The sequence below is a fragment of the Rana temporaria genome, chromosome 2 (genome assembly GCF_905171775.1).
Source record: "Rana temporaria chromosome 2, aRanTem1.1, whole genome shotgun sequence".
Lineage (NCBI taxonomy): Eukaryota > Metazoa > Chordata > Amphibia > Anura > Ranidae > Rana > Rana temporaria.
In genome coordinates, this window is record NC_053490.1 from 383,054,189 (window position 1) to 383,077,104 (window position 22,916).

Here is a 22,916-nt window from a genome sequence, read left to right on the forward strand (position 1 = left end):
TAAAGTTTAGGAGGTAAAGACAGTTATCTATGCACATAACCTGGCATGTCACTCTAAAAAAAATAAAAAAATTCTGAGAAAAGCTCCAAAATTATTGCAATATTTCCCCTCGATTTCTGTCACTCTTATAATTAGACAAGAACTAAAGAAAAAGGTGTCAGTGGGACAGAGAGATACATACAGCAATAAAGCCTGACAGAGGATCTAACCTTCCCTAGAATGTTTTTGTTCCTGTCTGTTTCTATTGAGGAGTTTTCCCATTACTTCGTGTTCCTGTGACACCCTGTCACCAGCACAGGACGTATAGGGAAATCTCACCATTGGGGTTCACAGACATCAATAAAAACTTTGACAGTGGACTTAAAATGTAATTTCACCTTTACAGAACACAAAGCTGAACTAACACCGTACACACTGCCCACCCCCCTGTCCCTGCTACACTTACCTCCACCATGGGTGATACAGCTTCACCGTCCACACAGACCAGTGCAGCAATCCTGAGGTTTGAAAAATGCTCTGTTCTTCCTCTTCTTTCCCCAAGTAATCTGGGACAGATCAGAGCATTTCTGATTGGTCAGTGTTGAAAAGAAAGAACAGAGCACTTTTCAAACCCCAGGACTGCTGCACCGTGCTGTGTGGATGGGGAAACTGTATCACCCATGGAGGTAAGGGCCGAGGGGATGCAGGCAGTGATGATTGCATAGTGTTAGTTCACTTTTTTATTTTTTCTGTAAAGGTGACCCTAACACATCAACTTCTGTTGAACAGGAATGGCCACACACTGATCAAAACTGAGCTGGTACCTGTTGAAGCAAAAAAAATTAGTCAGTGTTTGGCCAGCTTAGGGTGTCTGACCTTCTGCTTTGATTATCATGTCTTTATTATTTGTTGATCCTGCACTAGGAGTGGTAAAGCCCCCTAACCCCAACCAGCAGTCTTCTGCTGATTATGACACAATTATAATTTTTCAAGAAAGCTGTATGATCCCAGAGCTAACATCTCAGTGCAAGAAGTGCAAGTTCTGACCCTGGGTGATGCCTGAACAGAGGTGTGCCAGCATTCTGGGAGAAAAGCAGATTAAAGCATTGTCAGGGTGAAAACTGTGATCTCTGTCGTGGATCCATCGATAAGTTACACTTACTGATTACTTGGCATGCACTTGAACATGACTAAAAAAAAATCTAAGGTTGGGTCTGCTTTACCACCATTAGGTACAAATTATGGATTTGGAAAACATCTTAGATTCACAAAATTCAGTGCTGTGTGTACATAGTATTTATGTTTCACTGTAAACATCATAAACTGGTTAATGGGAATGAGAGGTTAGTGAAGGAGAAAGAACAAATATGATAGTATAATGCACAAACAACTCTCTATGTCTTATATTTTTTCTTACTGTTGGATAATTCCAGGCAGTTTCAGAACTGTTTGCATAGTCCGATTATACACACAGGTAAAGTTAAAGCTGATATTATTTGATGTGATGATGGGTTTATCCAGGTGTCCAATGTAAACTGTGTTGGAAATATTGATATTGAAGGCATCTTCCTGTGGATAGAGTCCAGTGATTAGCAGTGGAAAAACAGCTTTAAAATACACACGGTTACTTTTAAAACTCACTATATCTAGTGGAAATTAAGTCTGTTAATCATTGATAGGGATGAGCCGAACATACCCGCATTCGGTTCACACCAGAACGTTCGAACAGACCTCGGGTTCGCGCAAACATTTAGAACCCCATTGAAGTCTATGGGACTCGAACGTTCGAATTCAAAAACGCTCATTTTAAAGAACAATATTCAATCTAATGTTGGAAAACGTCTTTCAGAACCCGAGTCTTGCCCCAGAGAACATGTATCAATGGAAAAAAAAGTTTTAAAAACGTCTGTTTTTCCGGAGCAGCGATTTTAATGATGCTTAAAGTGAAAAAAAAATGAAAAATTCCTTTAAATATCACACCTGCTGTGTGTCTATAGTAGTGGCACGTGTTTATAACTGTCCCTGCACAACATAAAATTATTATAAGAAAAAAGTAATTTAATACTGCTTGCGCACGTGCTGTGCGACAACAATATCTCGATTATTTTAGGGGTGGTGGGGGGCCATTATTTTTTTGTGAAAGCAAAATTCTAGAAAAAAGGGCACCCCTCAAACATACTGTAATTGGAGCGCAACAAAGAGCCACGTGCAAAGTATTGCATCAAAAATTGGTTTTAGGCGCCCCTGTTAAACAGGGGCAGAAAAATTTGTCCTTAGGCACAACACAACACTGCAACCCATCCCAATAACTGTAATTGGAGCGCAACAAGGAGCCACGTGCAAAGTATTGCATCAAAAATTGTTATCAGGCGCCCCTGTTAAACAGGGGCAGAAAAATTGTGCCTTAGGCACAGCACAACACTGCAACCCCTCCCAATAACTGTAATTGGAGCACAACAAGGAGCCACGTGCAAATTATTGCATCAAAAATTGTTATTAGACGCCCCTGTTAACCACTTAAGCCCCGGACCTTTAGGCAGCTAAATGCCCAGGCCAGGTTTTGCGAATTCGGCACTGCGTCGCTTTAACAGACAATTGCACGGTCGTGCGACGTGGCTCCCAAACAAAATTGGCGTCCTTTTTTCCCCACAAATAGAGCTTTCTTTTGGTGGTATTTGATCACCTCTGCGGTTTTTATTTTTTTCGCTATAAACAAAAATAGAGCGACAATTTTGAAAAAAAATCAATATTTTTTACTTTTTGCTATAATAAATATCCCCCAAAAACATATATAAATTTTTTTCCCTCAGTTTAGGCTGATACGTATTCTTCTACCTATTTTTGGTAAAAAAAATCGCAATAGGCGTTTATCGATTGGTTTGCGCAAAATTTATAGCGTTTACAAAATAGGGGATAGTTTTATTGCATTTTTATTAATTATTTTTTTTTACTACTAATGGTGGCGATCAGCGATTTTTATGGCGGACACTTCGGACAATTTTGACAGATTTTTGGGACCATTGTCATTTTCACAGCAAAAAATGCATTTAAATTGCATTGTTTATTGTGAAAATGACAGTTGCAGTTTGGGAGTTAACCACAGGGGGCGCTGTAGGAGTTAGTAGCGGGGGGGGGGGAGCCCCTCCCAATAACTGTAATTGGAGCACAACAAGGAGCCACGTGCAAAGTATTGCATCAAAAATTGTTATTAGACGCCCCTGTTAAACAGGGGCACAAAAATTAGGCCTTAGGCACAACACAACACTGCAACCCCTCCCAATAACTGTAATTGGAGCACAACAAGGAGCCACGTGCAAAGTATTGCATCAAAAATTGTTATTAGGCGCCCCTGTCAAACAGGGGCAGAAAAATTGTGCCTTAGGCACAACACAACATTGCAACCCCTCCCAATAACTGTAATTGGAGCACAACAAGGAGCCACGTGCAAAGTATTGCATCAAAAATTGTTATTAGGCGCCCCTGTCAAACAGGGGCAGAAAAATTGTGCCTTAGGCACAACACAACATTGCAACCCCTCCCAATAACTGTAATTGGAGCACAACAAGGAGCCACGTGCAAATTATTCCATCAAAAATTGTTATTAGACGCCCCTGTTAAACAGGGGCACAAAAATTAGGCCTTAGGCACAACACAACACTGCAACCCCTCCCAATAACTGTAATTGGAGCACAACAAGGAGCCACGTGCAAAGTATTGCATCAAAAATTGTTATTAGACGCCCCTGTTAAACAGGGGCACAAAAATTAGGCCTTAGGCACAACACAACACTGCAACCCCTCCCAATAACTGTAATTGGAGCGCAACAAGGAGCCACGTGCAAAGTATTGCATCAAAAATTGTTATTAGGCGCCCCTGTTAAACAGGGGCAGAAAAATGTGTCCTTAGGCACAACACAATACTGCAACCCCTCCCAATAACTGTAATTGGAGCGCAACAAGGAGCCACGTGCAAATTATTGCATCAAAAATTGTTATTAGGCGCCCCTGTTAACCACTTGACAACTGGGCACTTAAACCCACTTAATAACCAGACCAATTTTCAGCTTTCGGTGCTCTCACATTTTGAATGACAATAACTCAGTCATACAACACTGTAACCAAATGAAATTTTTGTCCTTTTTTTCCCACAAATAGAGCTTTCTTTTGGTGGTATTTGATCACCTCTGCGGTTTTTATTTTTTTCGCTATAAATGAAAAAAGAACGAAAATTTTGTAAAAAAATGAATTTTTCTTCATTTCTATTATAAAATTTTGCAAAAAATGAATTTTTCTTCATAAATTTGGCCTAAAATGTATACTGCTACATATCTTTGGTTAAAAAAAAAAAAATTGGATATTATTTAGTCTGGGTGAAAGTTATAAGGTCTACAAGCTATGGTACCAATTACTGAAAATTGATCAATTTGATCACATCTGATGTACTGACAGCCTCTCTCATTTCTTGAGACCCTAACATGCCAGAAAAGTACAAATACCCCCTAAATGACCCCTTTTTGGAAAGAAGACATTCCAAGGTATTTAGAAAGAGGCATGGTGAGTTTTTTGAAGTTGTCATTTTTTCCCACAATTCTTTGCAAAATCAAGGTTTTTTTTATTTTTATTTTTTTTCCACAAAAGTTTCATATTAGCAGGTTATTTCTCACACACAGCATATGCATACCACAAATTACACCCCAAAACACATTCTGCTATTCCTCCCGAGTATGGCGATACCACATGTGTGAGACTTTTACACAGCGTGGCCACATACAGAGGCCCGACATGCAGGGAGCACCATCAGGCGTTCTGGAGCACCCAGACCAGTTCTGACATTTCTCTCCTACATGTAAAAATCATCATTTATTTGCTAGAAAATTACATAGAACCCCAAAACATTATATATGCTTTTTTAGCAAAGACCCTAGAGAATACAATGGCGGTCGTTGCAACTTTTTATCGCGCATGGTATTTGCACAGCAATTTTTCGAACGCATTTTTTTGGGAAATAAAACAGTTTTGTGCTTTTTAAAAAAAAAAACATTAAAGTTAGCCCAATGTTTTTGCATAATATGAAAGATGAAGTTACGCCGAGTAAATAGATACCCAACATGTCACCCTTCAATATTGCACACGCTTGTGGAATGGCGCCAAACTTCGCTACTTAAAAATCCCCATAGGTGACGTTTTAAATGTTTTTACTGGTTACATGTTTTTAGTTACAGAGGAGGTCTGGGGCCAAAATGATTGCTCTCGCTCTAACGTTCACAGCGATACCCCACATGTGTGGTTTGAACACCGTTTTCATATGTGGGTGGGACTTACGTACACATTCGCTTCTGTATACGAGCACGCGGGAACAGGGGCGCTTTAAATATTTATTTTTTATTTTTATTGTTCATTTTACTTTATTTATTTTAGTTTGACACGTTTTTCCCCAAAAATAAATGTTTTGATCACTTTTATTCCAATTACAAGGAATGGAAACATCCCTTGTAATAGGAATATAGCATGACAGGTCCTCTTTACAGTGAGATATGGGGTCAATAAGACCCCACATCTCACCTCTAGGCTGGGAAGCCTGAAAAAAACAAGAATAAAAACGATTCTGGCTTCAATCGCAGCGGTGAGTCAGAAGAAGCACCGGAGGGCGAAGGGAGTGGGGACGTCCCTTTTTGCCTCCCGTAAGAACGATCAAGAGGCGGAACAGCCGCCATGATCGTTCTTATGGTGTAGAGAATCGCCGGCTAAAAATGATATCTGAATGATGCCTGTAGCTGCAGGCATCATTTAGATATCCCCGCACAAAGTCAAGGACCTCATATGACGTGGGCGGGAAGTGGTTAAAACACATTTTTTTCCCCAGAGTATTTTCTGGGTATTGCAGAGTATTGGCCGGGGTATTGCAAAGTATTGGCCGGGGTATTGCAAAGTATTGGTGCGGGGGTATTGCAGAGTATGGTGCGGGGGTATTGCAGAGTATGGTGCGGGGGTATTGCAGAGTATTGGTGCGGGGGTATTGCAGAGTATTGGTGTGGGGGGTATTGCAGAGTATTGTGTGGGGGGTACTGCAGAGTATTGTGTGGGGGTATTGCAGAGTATTGTGTGGGGGGTATTGCAGAGTATTGTGTGGGGGGTATTGCAGAGTATTGTGTGGGGGGTATTGCAGAGTATGGTGCGGGGGTATTGCAGAGTATTGTGTGGGGGGTATTGCAGAGTATTGTGCGGGGGGTATTGCAGAGTATTGTGCGGGGGGTATTGCAGAGTATTGTGCGGGGGGTACTGCAGAGTATTGCGCGGGGGGTATTGCAGAGTATTGTGCGGGGGTACTGCAGAGTATTGCGCAAGGGGTATGGCAGAGTATTGCGCGGGGGTACGGCAGAGTATTGCGCGGGGGTATTGCAGAGTATTGCGCGGGGGTATTGCAGAGTATCGCGCAAGGGGTACTGCAGAGTATCGCGCGGGGGTATTGCAGAGTATTGCGCGGGGGTATTGCAGAGTATTGCGTGGGGGTATTGCAGAGTATTGCGCGGGGGTATTGCAGAGTATTGCGCGGGGGTATTGCAGAGTATTGGTGCGGGGGTATTGCAGTGTATTGTGTGGGGGGTATTGCAGAGTATTGTGCGGGGGTATTGCAGAGTATTGAGCGGGGGTATTGCAGAGTATTGCGCGGGGGTATTGCAGAGTATTGCGCGGGGGTATTGCAGAGTATTGCGCGGGGGTATTGCAGAGTATTGCGCGGGGGTATTGCAGAGTATTGCGCGGGGGTTTTGCAGAGTATTGCGCAGGGGTTTTGCAGAGTATTGCGCGGGGGTTTTGCAGAGTATTGCGCGGGGGTTTTGCAGAGTATTGCGCGGAGGTTTTGCAGAGTATTGCGCGGGGGTATTGCAGAGTATTGCGCAGGGGGTATTGCAGAGTAATTGCGCAGGGAAGGCTGAGCATTGCAGAGTATTGCGCAGGGAAGGCAGAGTATTGCAGGGGTTAATGCAGGGATGGCTGAGCAGGGATGGATGGATCTGTGACTGCAATTGTCACAGATCCATCCCACACTGCTGCTGCCATCCGCGCTCTCCTCTCACACTGTACCGATCGGTACAGCGAGAGGAGGGAGGAACCGGCGTCATCAAATGACGCCGGTTTGTTTACCTGTGATCGCGCCGTCATTGGACGGCGCGATCACATGGTAAAAGACCGCTGTTGTCGGTCAGTTACCGTGATCTGTGTAGCGCCGGGTCTCATAGACCCGGCGCGCACAGAATTTTCTGTGTGCGCGCCCGAGGCGGCGCGCATTACTGCTTCTGCTGGGCGCCGTTTCAGAATGGCGACCCCCAGTTAAGCAACCACCTTGCCGCCGTTTTTGGACGGCGGCTGGTGGTTAACTGGTTAAACAGGGGCACAAAAATTGGGACTTAGGCACAACACAACACTGCAACCCCTCCCAATAACTGTAATTGGAGCGCAACAAGGAGCCACGTGCAAAGTATTGCATCAAAAATTGATATTAGGCGCCCCTGTTAAACAGGGGCAGAAAAATTAGGCCTTAGGCACTGGTGGCGGAGCCCAGAAACACAAAATTTCTTACTAGCTATCAGCAAGAAAAGTGAGGAGGAGAAGGATATTCCATCAGCAGCATAACAGGACAGTCACTCAGCATCAGCATATGCAGTCTCAAAGGGATCTGACATTTCAACAAAAAAGTATTATTCAGTAACATCAGCATCAGGTGCTTGGTAGCTGGTCTTGATCCAAGCCTGATTCATTTTGATGAAGGTCAGTCGATCAACAGAGTCGGTGGAGAGGCGCACCCTGTGATCGGTCACAAAGCCTCCAGCAGCACTGAATGTGCATTCTGAAAGAACACTGGATGCAGGGCAAGCCAGTAGCTCAATTGCGTACTGTGCAAGCTCTGGCCAGTGATCCATCCTCAAGACCCAGTAAGCCAGAGGATTTTCCGTGGGGAAGGTGTCCAAGTCGGATCTTGCCCCTAGGTATTCCCGGACCATGTAAACCAGACGCTGGCGATGGTTGCTGGAACCGGTCAGACCTTGGGGCTGCGGACTAAAAAATTGTCTGAACGCATCGGTCAGATGGCCACCTTCTCCACCGCTCCTTCTCTGACTCACCGAAGCCTCAGCGAGACGTTGTCCAGGGCCAGGCTTTGGTAATCCCCCCGGTTCTGGGAACGCATTGCACAGACCCTTCTGCAAGGCCTCCCGCAGAAGTTTCATCTTCTGCTCCCTCTGCGATGGCAACATAAGGTCCGCTACCTTACTCTTGTAACGTGGATCAAAAAAGAGTTGCCAGCCAGTAATGATCCCTCTCCTTGATAGCACGTACACAAGGATCCTTACGCAGGCTTTGCAGGATCAGGGAGGCCATGCAGCGTAGGTTTGCAGAGGCATTCGGGGCACAGTCCTCTGGGTCACTGAGGACGACAGGATCCGCAGCCACCTCATCCCAGCCACGTAAAAGTCCACGTGTTCCTTGGGACTGTAAATGATCCCTTGAAGACTGCTGTTGTTGATGCTGAGTACTAGGCTCCACCTCCATGCTGCTGATACAATCATCCTCCTCCTCCTCATCCTCCTCCTCCTCTTCCTGTGTGCTAGGTGGGCAAGCAGGAACAGTGTCTGGATAAAGGGGGCCTTGAGAGGTAAGGAAGTCCTCCTCTTCCTCCCTCTGTTCTGCCTCAAGGGCCCTGTCCATTATTCCACGTAGCGTGTGCTCCAACATGTGAATAAGAGGGACAGTCTCACTGATGCAAGCATTGTCACTGCTCACCATCCTCGTGGCCTCCTCAAATGGTGACAGGACAGTGCATGCATCCCTGATCAAGGCCCACTGGCGTGGTGAAAAAAACCAAGCTCCCCTGACCCAGTTCTGCTGCCATATTGGCACAGGTACTCATTGATGGCCCTCTGCTGCGTGTGCAGCCGCTGCAGCATGGCCAACGTAGAGTTCCATCTGGTGGGCATATCACAGATTAGTCGGTTCTTGGACAGGTTGTATTCCCTTTGGAGGTATGTGAGCCGAGCAGTGGCATTATATGACCTCCGGAAATGCACACAGACTTCCTGGCCTGCTTCAGGACATCCTGTAAGCCCGGGTACCTGCCCAAGAACCGCTGCACCACCAAATTCAGGACATGCGCAAAACAGGGCACATGGGTGAGTTTTCCCTGTCGCAGGGCAGAGAGGAGGTTGGTGCCATTATCGCTGACCACCATTCCAGGCTTCAGCTGGCGTGGCGTCAACCACCTCTGAGCCTACCCTTGCAGAGCTGAAAGAACCTCTTCCCCGGTGTGGCTCCTGTCTCCCAAGCACACCAGCTCTAGCACCGCATGGCATCTCTTGGCCTGCATTCCTGCGTAGCCCCTCGTACGCCTATGGAGCATGGCTGGTTCTGAGGAAACATCACCACAGGAAGAGGCCACAGAGGAAGAAGAAGAGGAGGGGGTGGAGGAGAGAGGTGTGTCACAACCAGTAGTAGTGTTTTGGAGGCGTGGTGGCGGAACAACCTCCAAAACTACTGTACCTTTCCCTGCGTCCTTCCCAGCTGCCAGCAGAGTCACCCAATGGGCCGTAAAAGACAGGTAACGTCCCTGTCCATGCCTGCTGGACCATGAGTCAGCGGTAAGATGCACCTTACTACTGACCGCCCTGTCCAGCGAGGCATGGACATTGCCTTCCACATGCCGGTAGAGAGCCGTAATCGCCTTCCATGAGAAAAAGTGGCATTTGGGTACCTGCCACTGAGGTACTGCACATTCCACAAACTCACAGAAGGGGGCAGAATCTACCAACTGAAAAGGTAGCAGTTGAAGTGCTAGCAATTTTGCTAAGCTAGCATTCAACCGCTGGGCATGTGGATGGCTGGGAGCGTACTTCTTTCGGCGCTGCAGCAGCTGGGGCAGGGAAATTTGTCTGGTACTATCAGTAGATTGCCCGCATGTACTACCACTACTAGGTTGTGACACACCTATTTCAGTGCAGGCTTCAGAGAGGACTGGGGGGTCTAGTGGGGTTGGAGGTCACAGAAGGGCAAGGGGAGGTCCGCTTTGGTCTTTGGTGTGGGTCTTACTGGTATGCTTGCCAACGAGCTGCATGGCAGGTCGACATATGTCTGGACAAGCATGTGGTGCCCAAGCGGGTGATGTTTTGGCCATGCGAGATACGCTTGAGACATATGTTGCAAATAGCAAAGGTACGATCTGATGGACATGTTTCAAAAGAGGCCCACACCAAAGAACTTTTGCTGTACCGTTGAGACACAGCAGCGCCATGCACAAGCGAAGATGTGCCACGTAATGCAGTTGGTGTGCTGCCTTTAAGCTGACGCCTGGAGGGCATCCTGCCTCTTTGGAGATGTGCCTGTGCCTCGTCCTCCTCCTCCTCCTCTTCCTCCTCCTCTCTCCTATCAGGCACCCATGTAGAGTCAGTGACCTCATCATCCCCTCCCTCCTCATCACTGTCGAAAACCTGGCAGTATGCTCCAGCTGGGGTAACATCATCGCCAGATTGCTGTCCCTCTCGGCCACCCCTCCTCAGGAGGACATGGTGGGACTAGGGAAGGATTGTGTGATGCCATTGTGCAGAGGGAAGAGGATGCCTTGGCAGCTGCTTTGCCAGACAAACTACGATCAGTCTGTGTGCGAGAGGATGAGGAGGATGAGGACGGCTTGGTCATCCACTGTACTAATTTCTCTGCATGTTGAGGCTCAACACGGCCAGCTCCCGAAAAGAAGGACGAGCGGCCACGGCCACATGCTGAAGAGGATGCACCGCATCCACCAACAGCGTTACCTCTAGATGCAGAGCCTGCTTGCCCTCGTGACTCTTTGCCTCTCTTTGTTGTCCTTCCAGACATATTAATGCGTCAAACCAACTGCGTTTAGGTGCTATTAAACAGCAAACGTGCAGTCAGACCAACTACGTTTAGGTGCTATTAAACAGCACACATGCAGTTACAGCAAATGCGTTTAGTTGCTATAAAACAGCAAACGTGCAGTAAGACCAACTACATTTAGGTGCTATTAAACAGCAAACGTGCAGTCACACCAACTACGTTTAGGTGCTATTAAACAGCAAACGTGCAGTCAGACCAACTACGTTTAGGTGCTATTTAACAGCAAACGTGCAGTCACACCAACTGCGTTTAGGTGCTATTAAACAGCACACATGCAGTTACAGCAAATGCGTTTAGTTGCTATTAAACAGCAAACGTGCAGTCACACCAACTACGTTTAGGTGCTATTAAACAGCAAACGTGCAGTCAGACCAACTGCGTTTAGGTGCTATTAAACAGAAAACGTGCAGTCACACCAACTGCGTTTAGGTGCTATTTAACAGCAAACGTGCAGTCACACCAACTGCGTTTAGGTGCTATTAAACAGAAAACGTGCAGTCAGACCAACTGCGTTTAGGTGCTATTTAACAGCAAACGTGCAGTCACACCAACTGTTAAACAGCAAACGTGCAGTCACACCAACTGCGTTTAGGTGCTATTAAACAGCAAACGTGCAGTCAGACCAACTACGTTTAGGTGCTATTTAACAGCAAACGTGCAGTCACACCAACTGCGTTTAGGTGCTATTAAACAGCAAACGTGCAGTCACACCAACTGCGTTTAGGTGCTATTTAACAGCAAACGTGCAGTCACACCAACTGCGTTTAGGTGCTATTAAACAGAAAACGTGCAGTCAGACCAACTGCGTTTAGGTGCTATTTACCAGCAAACGTGCAGTCACACCAACTGCGTTTAGGTGCTATGAAACAGCAAATGTGCAGTCAGACCAACTACGTTTAGGTGCTATTTAACAGCAAACGTGCAGTCACACCAACTGCGTTTAGGTGCTATTAAACAGCAAACGTGCAGTCAGACCAACTGCGTTTAGGTGCTATTTAACAGCAAACGTGCAGTCACACCAACTGCGTTTAGGTGCTATTAAACAGCACACACGCAGTTACAGCAAATGCGTTTAGTTGCTATTAAACAGCAAACGTGCAGTCAGACCAACTACGTTTAGGTGCTATTAAACAGCAAACGTGCAGTCACACCAACTGCGTTTAGGTGCTATTAAACAGCAAACGTGCAGTCAGACCAACTACGTTTAGGTGCTATTTAACAGCAAACGTGCAGTCACACCAACTGCGTTTAGGTGCTATTAAACAGCAAACGTGCAGTCAGACCAACTGCGTTTAGGTGCTATTTAACAGCAAACGTGCAGTCACACCAACCGCGTTTAGGTGCTATAAAACAGCACACACGCAGTTACAGCAAATGCGTTTAGTTGCTATTAAACAGCAAACGTGCCGTCAGACCAACTACGTTTAGGTGCTATTAAACAGCAAACGTGCAGTCACACCAACTGCGTTTAGGTGCTATAAAACAGAAAACGTGCAGTCAGACCAACTACGTTTAGGTGCTATAAAATAGCAAACGTGCAGTCACACCAACTGCGTTTAGGTGCTAGAAAACAGCAAACGTGCAGTCACACCAACTGCGTTTAGGTGCTATTAAACAGCAAACTTGCAGTCACACCAACTGGGTTTAGGTGCTATAAAACAGCAAACGTGCAGTCAGACCAACTACGTTTAGGTGCTAAAAAACAGCAAACGTGCAGTCACACCAACTGCTTTTAGGTGCTATTAAACAGCAAACGTGCAGTCAGACCAACTACGTTTAGGTGCTATTAAACAGAAAACGTGCAGTCAGACCAACTGCGTTTAGGTGCTATTTACCAGCAAACGTGCAGTCACACCAACTGCGTTTAGGTGCTATGAAACAGCAAATGTGCAGTCAGACCAACTACGTTTAGGTGCTATTTAACAGCAAACGTGCAGTCACACCAACTGCGTTTAGGTGCTATTAAACAGCAAACGTGCAGTCAGACCAACTGCGTTTAGGTGCTATTAAACAGCACACACGCAGTTACAGCAAATGCGTTTAGTTGCTATTAAACAGCAAACGTGCAGTCAGACCAACTACATTTTGGTGCTGTTAAACAGCAAACGTGCAGTCACACCAACTGCGTTTAGGTGCTATTAAACAGCAAACGTGCAGTCAGACCAACTGCGTTTAGGTGCTATTAAACAGCACACACGCAGTTACAGCAAATGCGTTTAGTTGCTATTAAACAGCAAACGTGCAGTCAGACCAACTACATTTTGGTGCTGTTAAACAGCAAACGTGCAGTCACACCAACTGCGTTTAGGTGCTATTAAACAGCAAACGTGCAGTCAGACCAACTACGTTTAGGTGCTATTAAACAGCAAACGTGCAGTCACACCAACTGCGTTTTGGTGCTATTTAACAGCAAACGTGCAGTCACACCAACTGCGTTTAGGTGCTATTTAACAGCAAATGTGCAGTCAGACCAACTGCGTTTAGGTGCTGTTTAACAGCAAACGTGCAGTCACACCAACTGCGTTTAGGTGCTATTTAACAGCAAACGTGCAGTCACACCAACTGCGTTTAGGTGCTATTAAACAGCAAACGTGCAGTCAGACCAACTACGTTTAGGTGCTATTTAACAGCAAACGTGCAGTCACACCAACTGCGTTTAGGTTCCTTTTAAACAGCAAACGTGCAGTCAGACCAACTGCGTTTAGGTGCTATTTAACAGCAAACATGCAGTCACACCAACTGCGTTTAGGTGCTATTAAACAGCACACACGCAGTTACAGCAAATGCGTTTAGTTGCTATTAAACAGCAAACGTGCAGTCAGACCAACTACGTTTAGGTGCTATAAAACAGCAAAGGTGCAGTCACACCAACTGCGTTTAGGTGCTATTAAACAGCAAACGTGCAGTCAGACCAACTGCGTTTAGGTGCTATTTAACAGCACACACGCAGTTACAGCAAATGCGTTTAGTTGCTATTAAACAGCAAACGTGCAGTCAGACCAACTACGTTTAGGTGCTATTAAACAGCAAACGTGCAGTCACACCAACTGCATTTAGGTGCTATTAAACAGCAAACGTGCAGTCAGACCAACTACGTTTAGGTGCTATTTAACAGCAAACGTGCAGTCACACCAACTGCGTTTAGGTGCTATTAAACAGCAAATGTGCAGTCAGACCAACTGCGTTTAGGTGCTATTTAACAGCAAACGTGCAGTCACACCAACTGCGTTTAGGTGCTATTAAACAGCACACATGCAGTTACAGCAAATGCGTTTAGTTGCTATTAAACAGCACACGCACAGTAAGAGCGACTGCGTTTATGTGCAATTAAAGAGCACACGTGCATTAACAGCGACTGCGTTTCTGTGCAAATAAATAGCACACGTGCAGTAACAGCAAATGCGTGTATGTGTAATTAAATAGCACACGTCCACTAACACTGACTGAGTACTATGATTAGGTACTATGTTTAAACTAAAGACTATGCAGGCAATACAACACGTTAGAGCACTGCATCAAGCATAATCTCCTGCCTGACAAATACTAATAGCAGATCTAGCTATGCTATACAGTTTATAAATATATGTACAACTCCTAGGGATGTATATATATTCTCTACAAACTGTAAATTTACCTATACTGACTAGCCTTCCTGCTCTATCTATCTATCTATCTAGTAGAAAAGAAACTGTGTCTCTATCTATCTCTCTCTCTCTAACTGTCTGACTGATCTTCTCTTTCACAAAGCCGGAACACACTACACGAGGCCGCCTTGCAGGCTGCCTTTTATAGTGTGGGGCGTGTACTAAACCCCCTGAGCCATAATTGGCCAAAGCCACCCTGGCTTTGGCCAATTATGGCTCTTCGTTTTTTGCACACTGTGATTGGCCAAGCATGCGGGACATACAGCATGCTTGGCCAATCATCAGCGCTCAACGCCGCAGTGAATTATGGGACATTTTGCGTCACTCGAATTTGGCGCGAATGACCCATTTTGTTCGAATTTCGTCGAACGATCAAACGACCAATGTTCGAGTTGAACATACGTTCGTATCGAACGCGAAGCTCATCCCTAATCATTGAGCCTAACAATCAAAAAGCTTCCAATATCTATAAGGATGCAGCCTGCGTCCAGAGCCGAACACTTACATGTCAGTGACTGTGATTACTGCTGTGAGAGGTGACAACCTCCTATTGATTTCAATTAGGCTGCCTCTCACATCTAATCCTGGGAACCCCCACTGGGGGGTGCATTCGCAAATGTGAATGCTTCCTAAATTCACCCCCCTTCTGTTCACATCAATTTTCTCCTGTGTTTATTGTCATGCTGCACATCAATGCAAATGACATCCTCTATGGTGCCCATTCAGTGCCTGGTGCAGCGCAGCTGAAGCACATTTTTTTTCTTTGGTGCCGTTTTTTGCCCCATAGACTTTAATTTGGGCTAGGTTCATATCTATGCAGATTTTAGTGCATTTGCAGATCTGCACAAACACACTACAATCAATTCAAAATGTTTTCCTATGAGTCCCATTCACATTTTTGCAGTTTCCTGCAATGCATTTTTTGGAAAGATGCAGGAACTTTTCTTACATGCAGAATGGAGCATTTTTGGTTTCATAGATTTTAATGGAACAGCATCAAAAACATATGTGTTTTTAAATTGCTTTTGGTAGGGTTTTGTGTTTAACAACCAAATTCTCCTCCTACCAAAAAACGCAGGAAGTATGAAAACGCATAAAAAATGCATGAAAAATGCACCACAAAAACACATATAAAAGCATCAACCTTACATGCAAAGATTTGAACCTAGCTTTAGTGCGTTTTTGGCAGAGTTTTGTTCATAAAATTCAACCTCCTCCTGCAAAAACAAAAATGCATCAGCATGAAAAAAATGCATCCAGTGTAGCACCCAGTGCCCCCAAAAATAAAATCTCCATGGATCATAGATTGGTAAGTAGAAAACTTAGGGGACTTCCTGGGGGAGAAGGAGTCTAGTAGACATCCGGGTATGATAAAGTTTGAAACACAAAATCATTAATTATAATATAATAAATAACTATAAATAATTATAACAAATAATAATATAATAATAATAAAAGTATTAAATAATGTAATCAAATCAAAAACACTGATATTTGCTCAGTTGCAGAATTGTCGCTGTCATTACTTTCAGTGTTTGATGATGAATTTCCCCACAAATCACTATCGCTCAATTCTGCAAGTGATTCTAATTTATTATTGCGGTTTTCTAGCTGGTCTAAAACCACTCTTGATGTAAAGGGACACTTTTTAGTTGCTATGGACAATCTCCAGTTTTCAGGCAGAAAAAAAAGTATTTATAATATAAAACTGCATGCAGGGAACTGGACAAACCACTAGGGACAAAGGGGGTGTGTATTTATTTGATACAGTACTGTAATCTGTAATATTTCAGTATACTGTATGTATTGTGTTTTTTACTTTTTGAATTTGGCGCCGAACTCTGTCCCTGTGCGTCGCAATGCTCGGGATGGAAGCTTGGCACTGTGAATCGAGTGAGACACGGCGGCTCCCAGATCACAGCCGGGAGAAATAGCAGGATCCAGGGGACAATGTAAGTAACCTCTACATGGATCCTGCTATACGATCCTGAGTGTGGCCCGGGGTTACCGCTTTTGGTAAATTCACACCGAGCCCAACTTGGGAATACCGTTTAGCAGATTAAAGCCTACTACAGTGACCCAATGAGAAGGTCTTCCCTCACAGCCTATCGCTAAGATGTCTATAAAAGAAATGTGGTTGTAATTGTAGCAGGAAGGCAAACACATCGATAAAACATTTTTCAGAAGTTCCATATTTTCATCAGTCTGGATTTCTGTTTTAATTGATGACAGAAAGTGAGGGAAGAAAAAATCCCCTTTCTCCTCTGTGGTCTATCCTATATGAAATTAATTTTTTTCGGCTGGAGTTGGGCTTAGGCATATCTATTAAAAAAAGTGAAACCAATTGCTGAGTGTCGATTTTTCCAGAAAAGTAAGAAATAGACACAAATCTAACACAGGAGTTGCTAAAATTAATAAATAAATCAATAGTGTGCTACCGTCACTGTGTTTCCACACCAATTCGATGCTGCATGGGCCTGGATAATAGTCACTGTCTGGCCATTGATGGAGTCTGAATATGGGAAATTGCATCTTTCTGATGAGTTCTTTAGATGAATTGTGGAAGAGTCAAGACCAATAGTTTCTAGTTCACATTTACTGACGGTGACTGTCATTGTGTTGATGTCACAGATGACTGTAGGGTTGAAATCAGAAAGTCCTGGGAAAAGTTCAACAACAAAAGAAATATAAATCAATCAGTGAGCAATATATACAAAAACTGTACTTTTATAGATCTACATTGATCGTTATCTTACTAGTCACTACTACTTACAGACACTTTCAGCCATTTGGCCCATTAAATTAAGTATAGATAACTGTATCCAGGGCCGGGCGCCATCCCAAGAGCCTGATGGGGAACAATCCACTCCCCCGGCTAAACGGAGCCAGCAGTCTGCCAGAGCGGCGAGGGAAAAGTGCCAGCACAGCCGTGGGGACTTTGAGAGACAGGTGGCTTCACGGGTGGGCATGGCCTACCTGGGAGGCGGGACGCGAGACAAGATGGCGGAGATCGGTTGGAAAATGGCAGCCAAGGAGGCTCACAGGGCGGCCTGCGTGGTTCTGTGGCAGGGGGCGAAGCTTCATGGGGGGACGGCCCACACTGCTGAGGGACTCCACGGCTCCCAGGACCACTTCGCCTGGGGGGCTGACATCACCACCGGTTCTGGTCCAGGACGACAGGTCTGAGGGTGAGCTATCAGAGCAGGAGTCTCATGAACACGAACCGGCAAGGGAGGTCCATGCAGCGGCTGTTAGGGGTGCTCCCAGTCAGCCCGATAAATCCACTTACAATTCTTATATTTTATTGTCTGATGCATTGTGTGATTTGTTAGTAGAAAAAGGGGATGCAGCTGGGGCGGCCGGTCCACCGCCGCATACGGCAGTGGTGGCTACTGGCCCGTAGGTGGCGGGCAGCGTGCCCGCCAGTTCGGGGTCAGAGGCCCAGCTGCGGGATTAGTTGGGGGCCTGCGTGACTTAGTGGGGTGTTTCACAGGGGGACAGGGACAAACCCCTCAAGTGGCCCCATGGGCACCAGCAGCGAGCGTGGCCGCGGGGAATGGAGGGGGGTCAGCCATGGCCAGGGTAGCAGGGGCATTCGCGCCCCCTCTGGTGGCACCTACCGGACTCTCGGGGGCTGTGTCAGGTTCTGAGAAGGCAGGGGGAACGGGGGGGCCCCAGAGGCTACTGTTCGGACAGATGTGGTACGTATTGCAGACGCAGCAAAATGGGAGGTGTACGTGTGCTTTGAGGGTCCGCTGGGAGCACATTTAAAGCAGGAGGTTAGGGACAAGATTTGCAAGGGTGAGTATGTGGAGATCTTCCCACTTTTGCCATTGGAAACTTGGATAGGGTCAAGCCTGATTATTCCAAGAAGGAGGATGAAGAAAAACGGTGGTACAGGTTAATTTTCGCGTACGTTTGTTAACTGGCTGCAGGCCTTCGCCATTATGGCAAGTGTCATTGGAGAGAAGAACCCTGAACATTGTTCGGCGTTGTTCTGTTATATGGAGGCCATTGGGGGGCCCACATGGTGTATGGGGGAACGTAGCAAAAGGGAAAAAGGCAGCGCCTTCTAAGCGTAGCAGTAAAACTGTTTTATTTAAAGGTTACATAAAAAATTAGGAGATACACTCACAAACGAGCTGTAACATTGGGCTTATCTGGTATAATTGTCATCCGCTCTATCCCGGGGGCTGCTTGTGTGCTGATGTTGGGGGATGGGATCTCTGTATATCTGTGATCTCTGTATATCCTCTCCAATGTTGGCAGCGGTGGTGGAACCCAGCGCTCATGGCAAGCGGGGACGGAGGCCGTATTCCCTGGAACACAGCAGCAGATGTCGTCACTTACGGGTGTAAGGTTAGCAGGAAGGTGCACGCTTTCGAAGCATGTGTACTTCTTCCTCAGGCTCTGTGGGGGCCATCTTGGACCAGGGCAATTATACTGAATTGGATGCTACCTTACTGGCTAGACCAGTCACCATGGAAATATATACAAACTGTGACAAATAACTAAACATGATGAGAATATCCTAGCACTGACAATATTACTACATATAAATTACTTAAAATGACTAATTAAAATGAATTAAAAGAGGTCACTATAGATAAACATGGTACCTAAATTAAGTTAATATAAGATGAATAAATAATAATAGATATGTATATATATAATAAAATAAAAAGGAGAGGGGTACTTACGCAAATAGGATTATCGGTCAATATATAGGTGGATGTAAGCCAATCAAATTATTGATTTATCTATAGGGGAATTTAGAATTGGTTTATTGATTATTTAATTAAATGGGTGTATATATTAAAATTATAAAGATAAGTTATAGTTATAAACATTGATTAAATGGAAAAGCACATAGTGCAGACCAGCACACATGCACTTATTCATGGTATCATATTGAGGTACTGTATAGAAATTATGGGAAATATAGAATACATACATATATACATACACACATATATATATATATATACATACATATACATATACAGACACAATTATAAAACACACTATATAAAATATACAGATAATAGGACCTGCAGGTATATGCATGAGGTACACATATAAAACCATACATGCATATATATGTGCGCGCAGGGCTTTTTTTCAGGGTGAATTTGGGGGAACTCAGTTCCACCACCTCTGGCTCAGACCCTTTGGTGCCTGCTCACCACAATCACTAGTAAACACAGAAGTCTGGTTTCTGTGTTTACGAGTGACAGCTTTGTAACCCCCTGAACTCTGCACTATGTAGGTAATGCAATTCTGGTATTTAAAGCCCCTTTTAGACCCTTCTACTGTTTGTGAAATCTGAACGGGTCGTGGTTGAGTTCCTGCACCTATTTTCTGAGAAAAAAAGCTCTGTGTGCGTGTACATAGAGAATAGTCTAAAAGGAAGAGCATACACATAAAAATTATATATGCACGTATCCAAATTATAAAAAGAGAACAGAAAGCACAAGACATAATGGTGCCGAAACATAAGGTTACCAATACGTGATGTATCTGGTACGTTTAGGGGGGCTGTATCTTTACATGTGGGGACAATGGGAAAGATGGTAAGGCAATTATAATAGGATATTAATCTCAATGCCCTCATTTAGGCCCCCAGGCGAGAGACTATCAAGGGTAAAGATCCAGTACTTTACCCTTTCACACAACCTCTTGTAGCATTCTGCTTGGGGCAGGTGTTTGGAAATGGCCTCTATAACCCAAACATGAAGCAGCAAAGAGGACTGCTGGTGGAATTCTTTGAAATGCCTGGCGACACTATTTTTGTCGCTCCCTTTTTCTGCGAAGTTGCGGTGTTCCCCAAACCTTTGTCGAAGGGTACGAATAGTGCGGCCTACATAAAATAGGCCACAAGGGCACGTCAAGCAATAAACCACATACTCAGAAGAGCATGTGAAGAAGTCTGGTATGGTATATTGCTTCCCTTTACACATAAAGTCTTTTTGTCTGTGGGTGACACATTTACATGTAAGGCATAAAGCTTTCTTAAAAAATGTCAGGGAAGCACTGGCGGTGGATCCTAATGATTTAATTTTACTTGGGGCTATTTGGGCCTAATGTTTTTGGCTCTTCTATAGCTAACTATTGGTCGATCTGTGAGTGTTAATCTGAGATGAGGATCTTCACTCAATATGGACCAATGTTTTAACAGGATCCTTTCCATTTTCCTACATTGACTATGGAACTGAGTAACAAAGCAAACTGGTTACGTGTTATTGTCTGTTCTCGTAGTTCTATCACTCCTGATGTCTGTGTTGAGATAGTGTTGGAAAGCTCCTTCCACTAGCTCATCTGGATAACCTTTTTCTAAAAATGTAGTTTTAAGTGTTAGGCCATGGGTGGTATAGTCTTGTAACCGAGTACAGTTGTGTCTTAGTTGACAAAACTGGCTCTTGGGTATGTTATTCACCCAACGTGGGTGGTGACAGCTCACATAATGTAAGAAGGAGTTGCCCGAGGTGGGCTTAGTATAATTTTGAGCACATATTGTGTGATCGTCATGGAACAATTCCAAATCCAAGAAAGCAAGTTTGTTCTCATCTGTTACTGCAGTGAAGGACAGACCCATAGTATTAGAATTACAATATTGCAGAAATCCAGAAATTAGGGTGTCGGGCCCATCCCAAATGATAACTACATTGTCTATGTAGCGACCGTAATATACCAAATGGGAGGCGAAGGGGTTATTTTTCCAAATATAGAGTTGTTCCCAGTAACATGTAAGGTTTGCTTAACTGGGGGCAAAATTTTCCCCCATAGCTGTACCCTGAATTTGAATATAAAACTCACCATTGGTTTCAAAATAGTTGTGGGTTAGACAGTATTCCAACATGTCCAAAAGAAAATGTACTTAAGTATTGGATCCTCATTGAGGTAATACTGCATAGCTTGTAGGCCTACTTTATGGGGGGTTGACGTATAGAGGGAGAATACATCTAACGAGAGCCAACGGTATGAGGGCTCCCATCGGTATTGTTAGAACATTTTTAGTAATTGTATGCTGTCTTTTATATGCGAGGGGAGATTATTAACCAGGGGCTGTAGGAAATGATCAATGTAGATGGAAAAATAACTTGTGACACTTTCCATGGCCGCCACGATAGGTCTCCCTGGCGGATTGGTTGGGTCTTTATGGACTTTGGGAAGATGGTAAAAATATGGTCTCTTATAGAAATCATGCAAGAAGAATGCGACCTCTGTTTTGCTAACGAGTCCCTCAATTTTGTCTTAGTTAATAAGGTCATGGGCTTCCTTGGAGAACATGGGTAGTGGGTCACTGGTGAGTTTTTGGTATGTGGTGCTATCAGAGAGAAGCTGAGAGCTTTCCAACTGGTACAAAACCTTGTAGACTATCAGTTGGAAAGCTCTCGGGAAGCAATATACCATACCAGACTTCTTCACATGCTCTTCTGAGTATGTGGTTTATTGCTTGACATGCCCTTGCGGCCTATTTTATGTAGGCCGCACTATTCGTACCCTACAAAAAAGGTTTGGGGAACACCACAACTTCGTAGAAAAAGGGAATTCCAAAGAATTCCACCGGCAGTCCTCTTTGGTGCTTCATGTTTGGGTTATAGAGGCCATTTCTAAACACCTGCCCCAAGCAAAACGCTACAAGAGGTTGTGTGAAAGGGAAAATAACTGGATCTATACCCTTGATAGTCTCTCGCCTGGAGGCCTAAACAAAGGCATTGAAATGAATATCCTACTATAATTTCCTTACCATCTTTCCCATTGTCCCCACATTTAAAGATACAGCCCCCCTAAACGTACTAGATACATCACGTATTGGTAACCTTATGTTTCGGCACCATCATGTCTTGTACTTACTGTTCTCTTTTTATAATTTGGATGTGTGCATATATCATTTTTATGTGTATGCTCTTCCTTTTAGACTATTCTCTATGTACGCGCGCAAATATATGCGTGTATGGTTTTATATGTGTACCTCATGCATATACCTGCAGGTCCTATTATCTGTATATTTTATATAGTGTGTTTTATAATTGTGTCTATATATGTATGTATATATGTATATGTGTACGTATATATATGTATATGTGTGCGTATATATGTATGTATTCTATATTTCCCATAATTTCTATACAGTACCTCAACATGATACCATGAATGTGTACATGTGTGCTGGTCTGCATTATGTGCTCTTCCATTTAATTAATGTTTATAACTATAACTTATCTTTATAATTTTTATATATACACCCATTTAATGAATTAATCAATAAACCAAATCTAAATTCCGACATCTGCGGCTGTGTTCCAGGGAATACTGCCTTCCGTCTCTGCTTGCCGTGAGCGTTGGGTTCCACCACCGCTGCCGACATTGGAGAGGATATACAGAGATC

General features: G+C 44.4%; 1 protein-coding gene across 2 annotated transcripts in view; it reads right to left on the reverse strand.

The window, feature by feature from the left end:
- Positions 1-22,916, reverse strand: part of LOC120927310 (uromodulin-like) — a 141,416-nt gene that overhangs the window by 97,276 nt on the left and 21,224 nt on the right. The window contains exons 5-6 of one of the 2 annotated variants that reach the window (XM_040337894.1): positions 16,963-17,183; positions 1,397-1,548 (exon numbers count right to left, since the gene is read on the reverse strand). In XM_040337894.1, coding sequence (XP_040193828.1) covers positions 1,397-1,548; positions 16,963-17,183 — 373 coding nt within the window. The remainder of the gene's footprint in view (positions 1-1,396; positions 1,549-16,962; positions 17,184-22,916) is intronic. The other variant, XM_040337893.1, reaches the window with a different exon arrangement.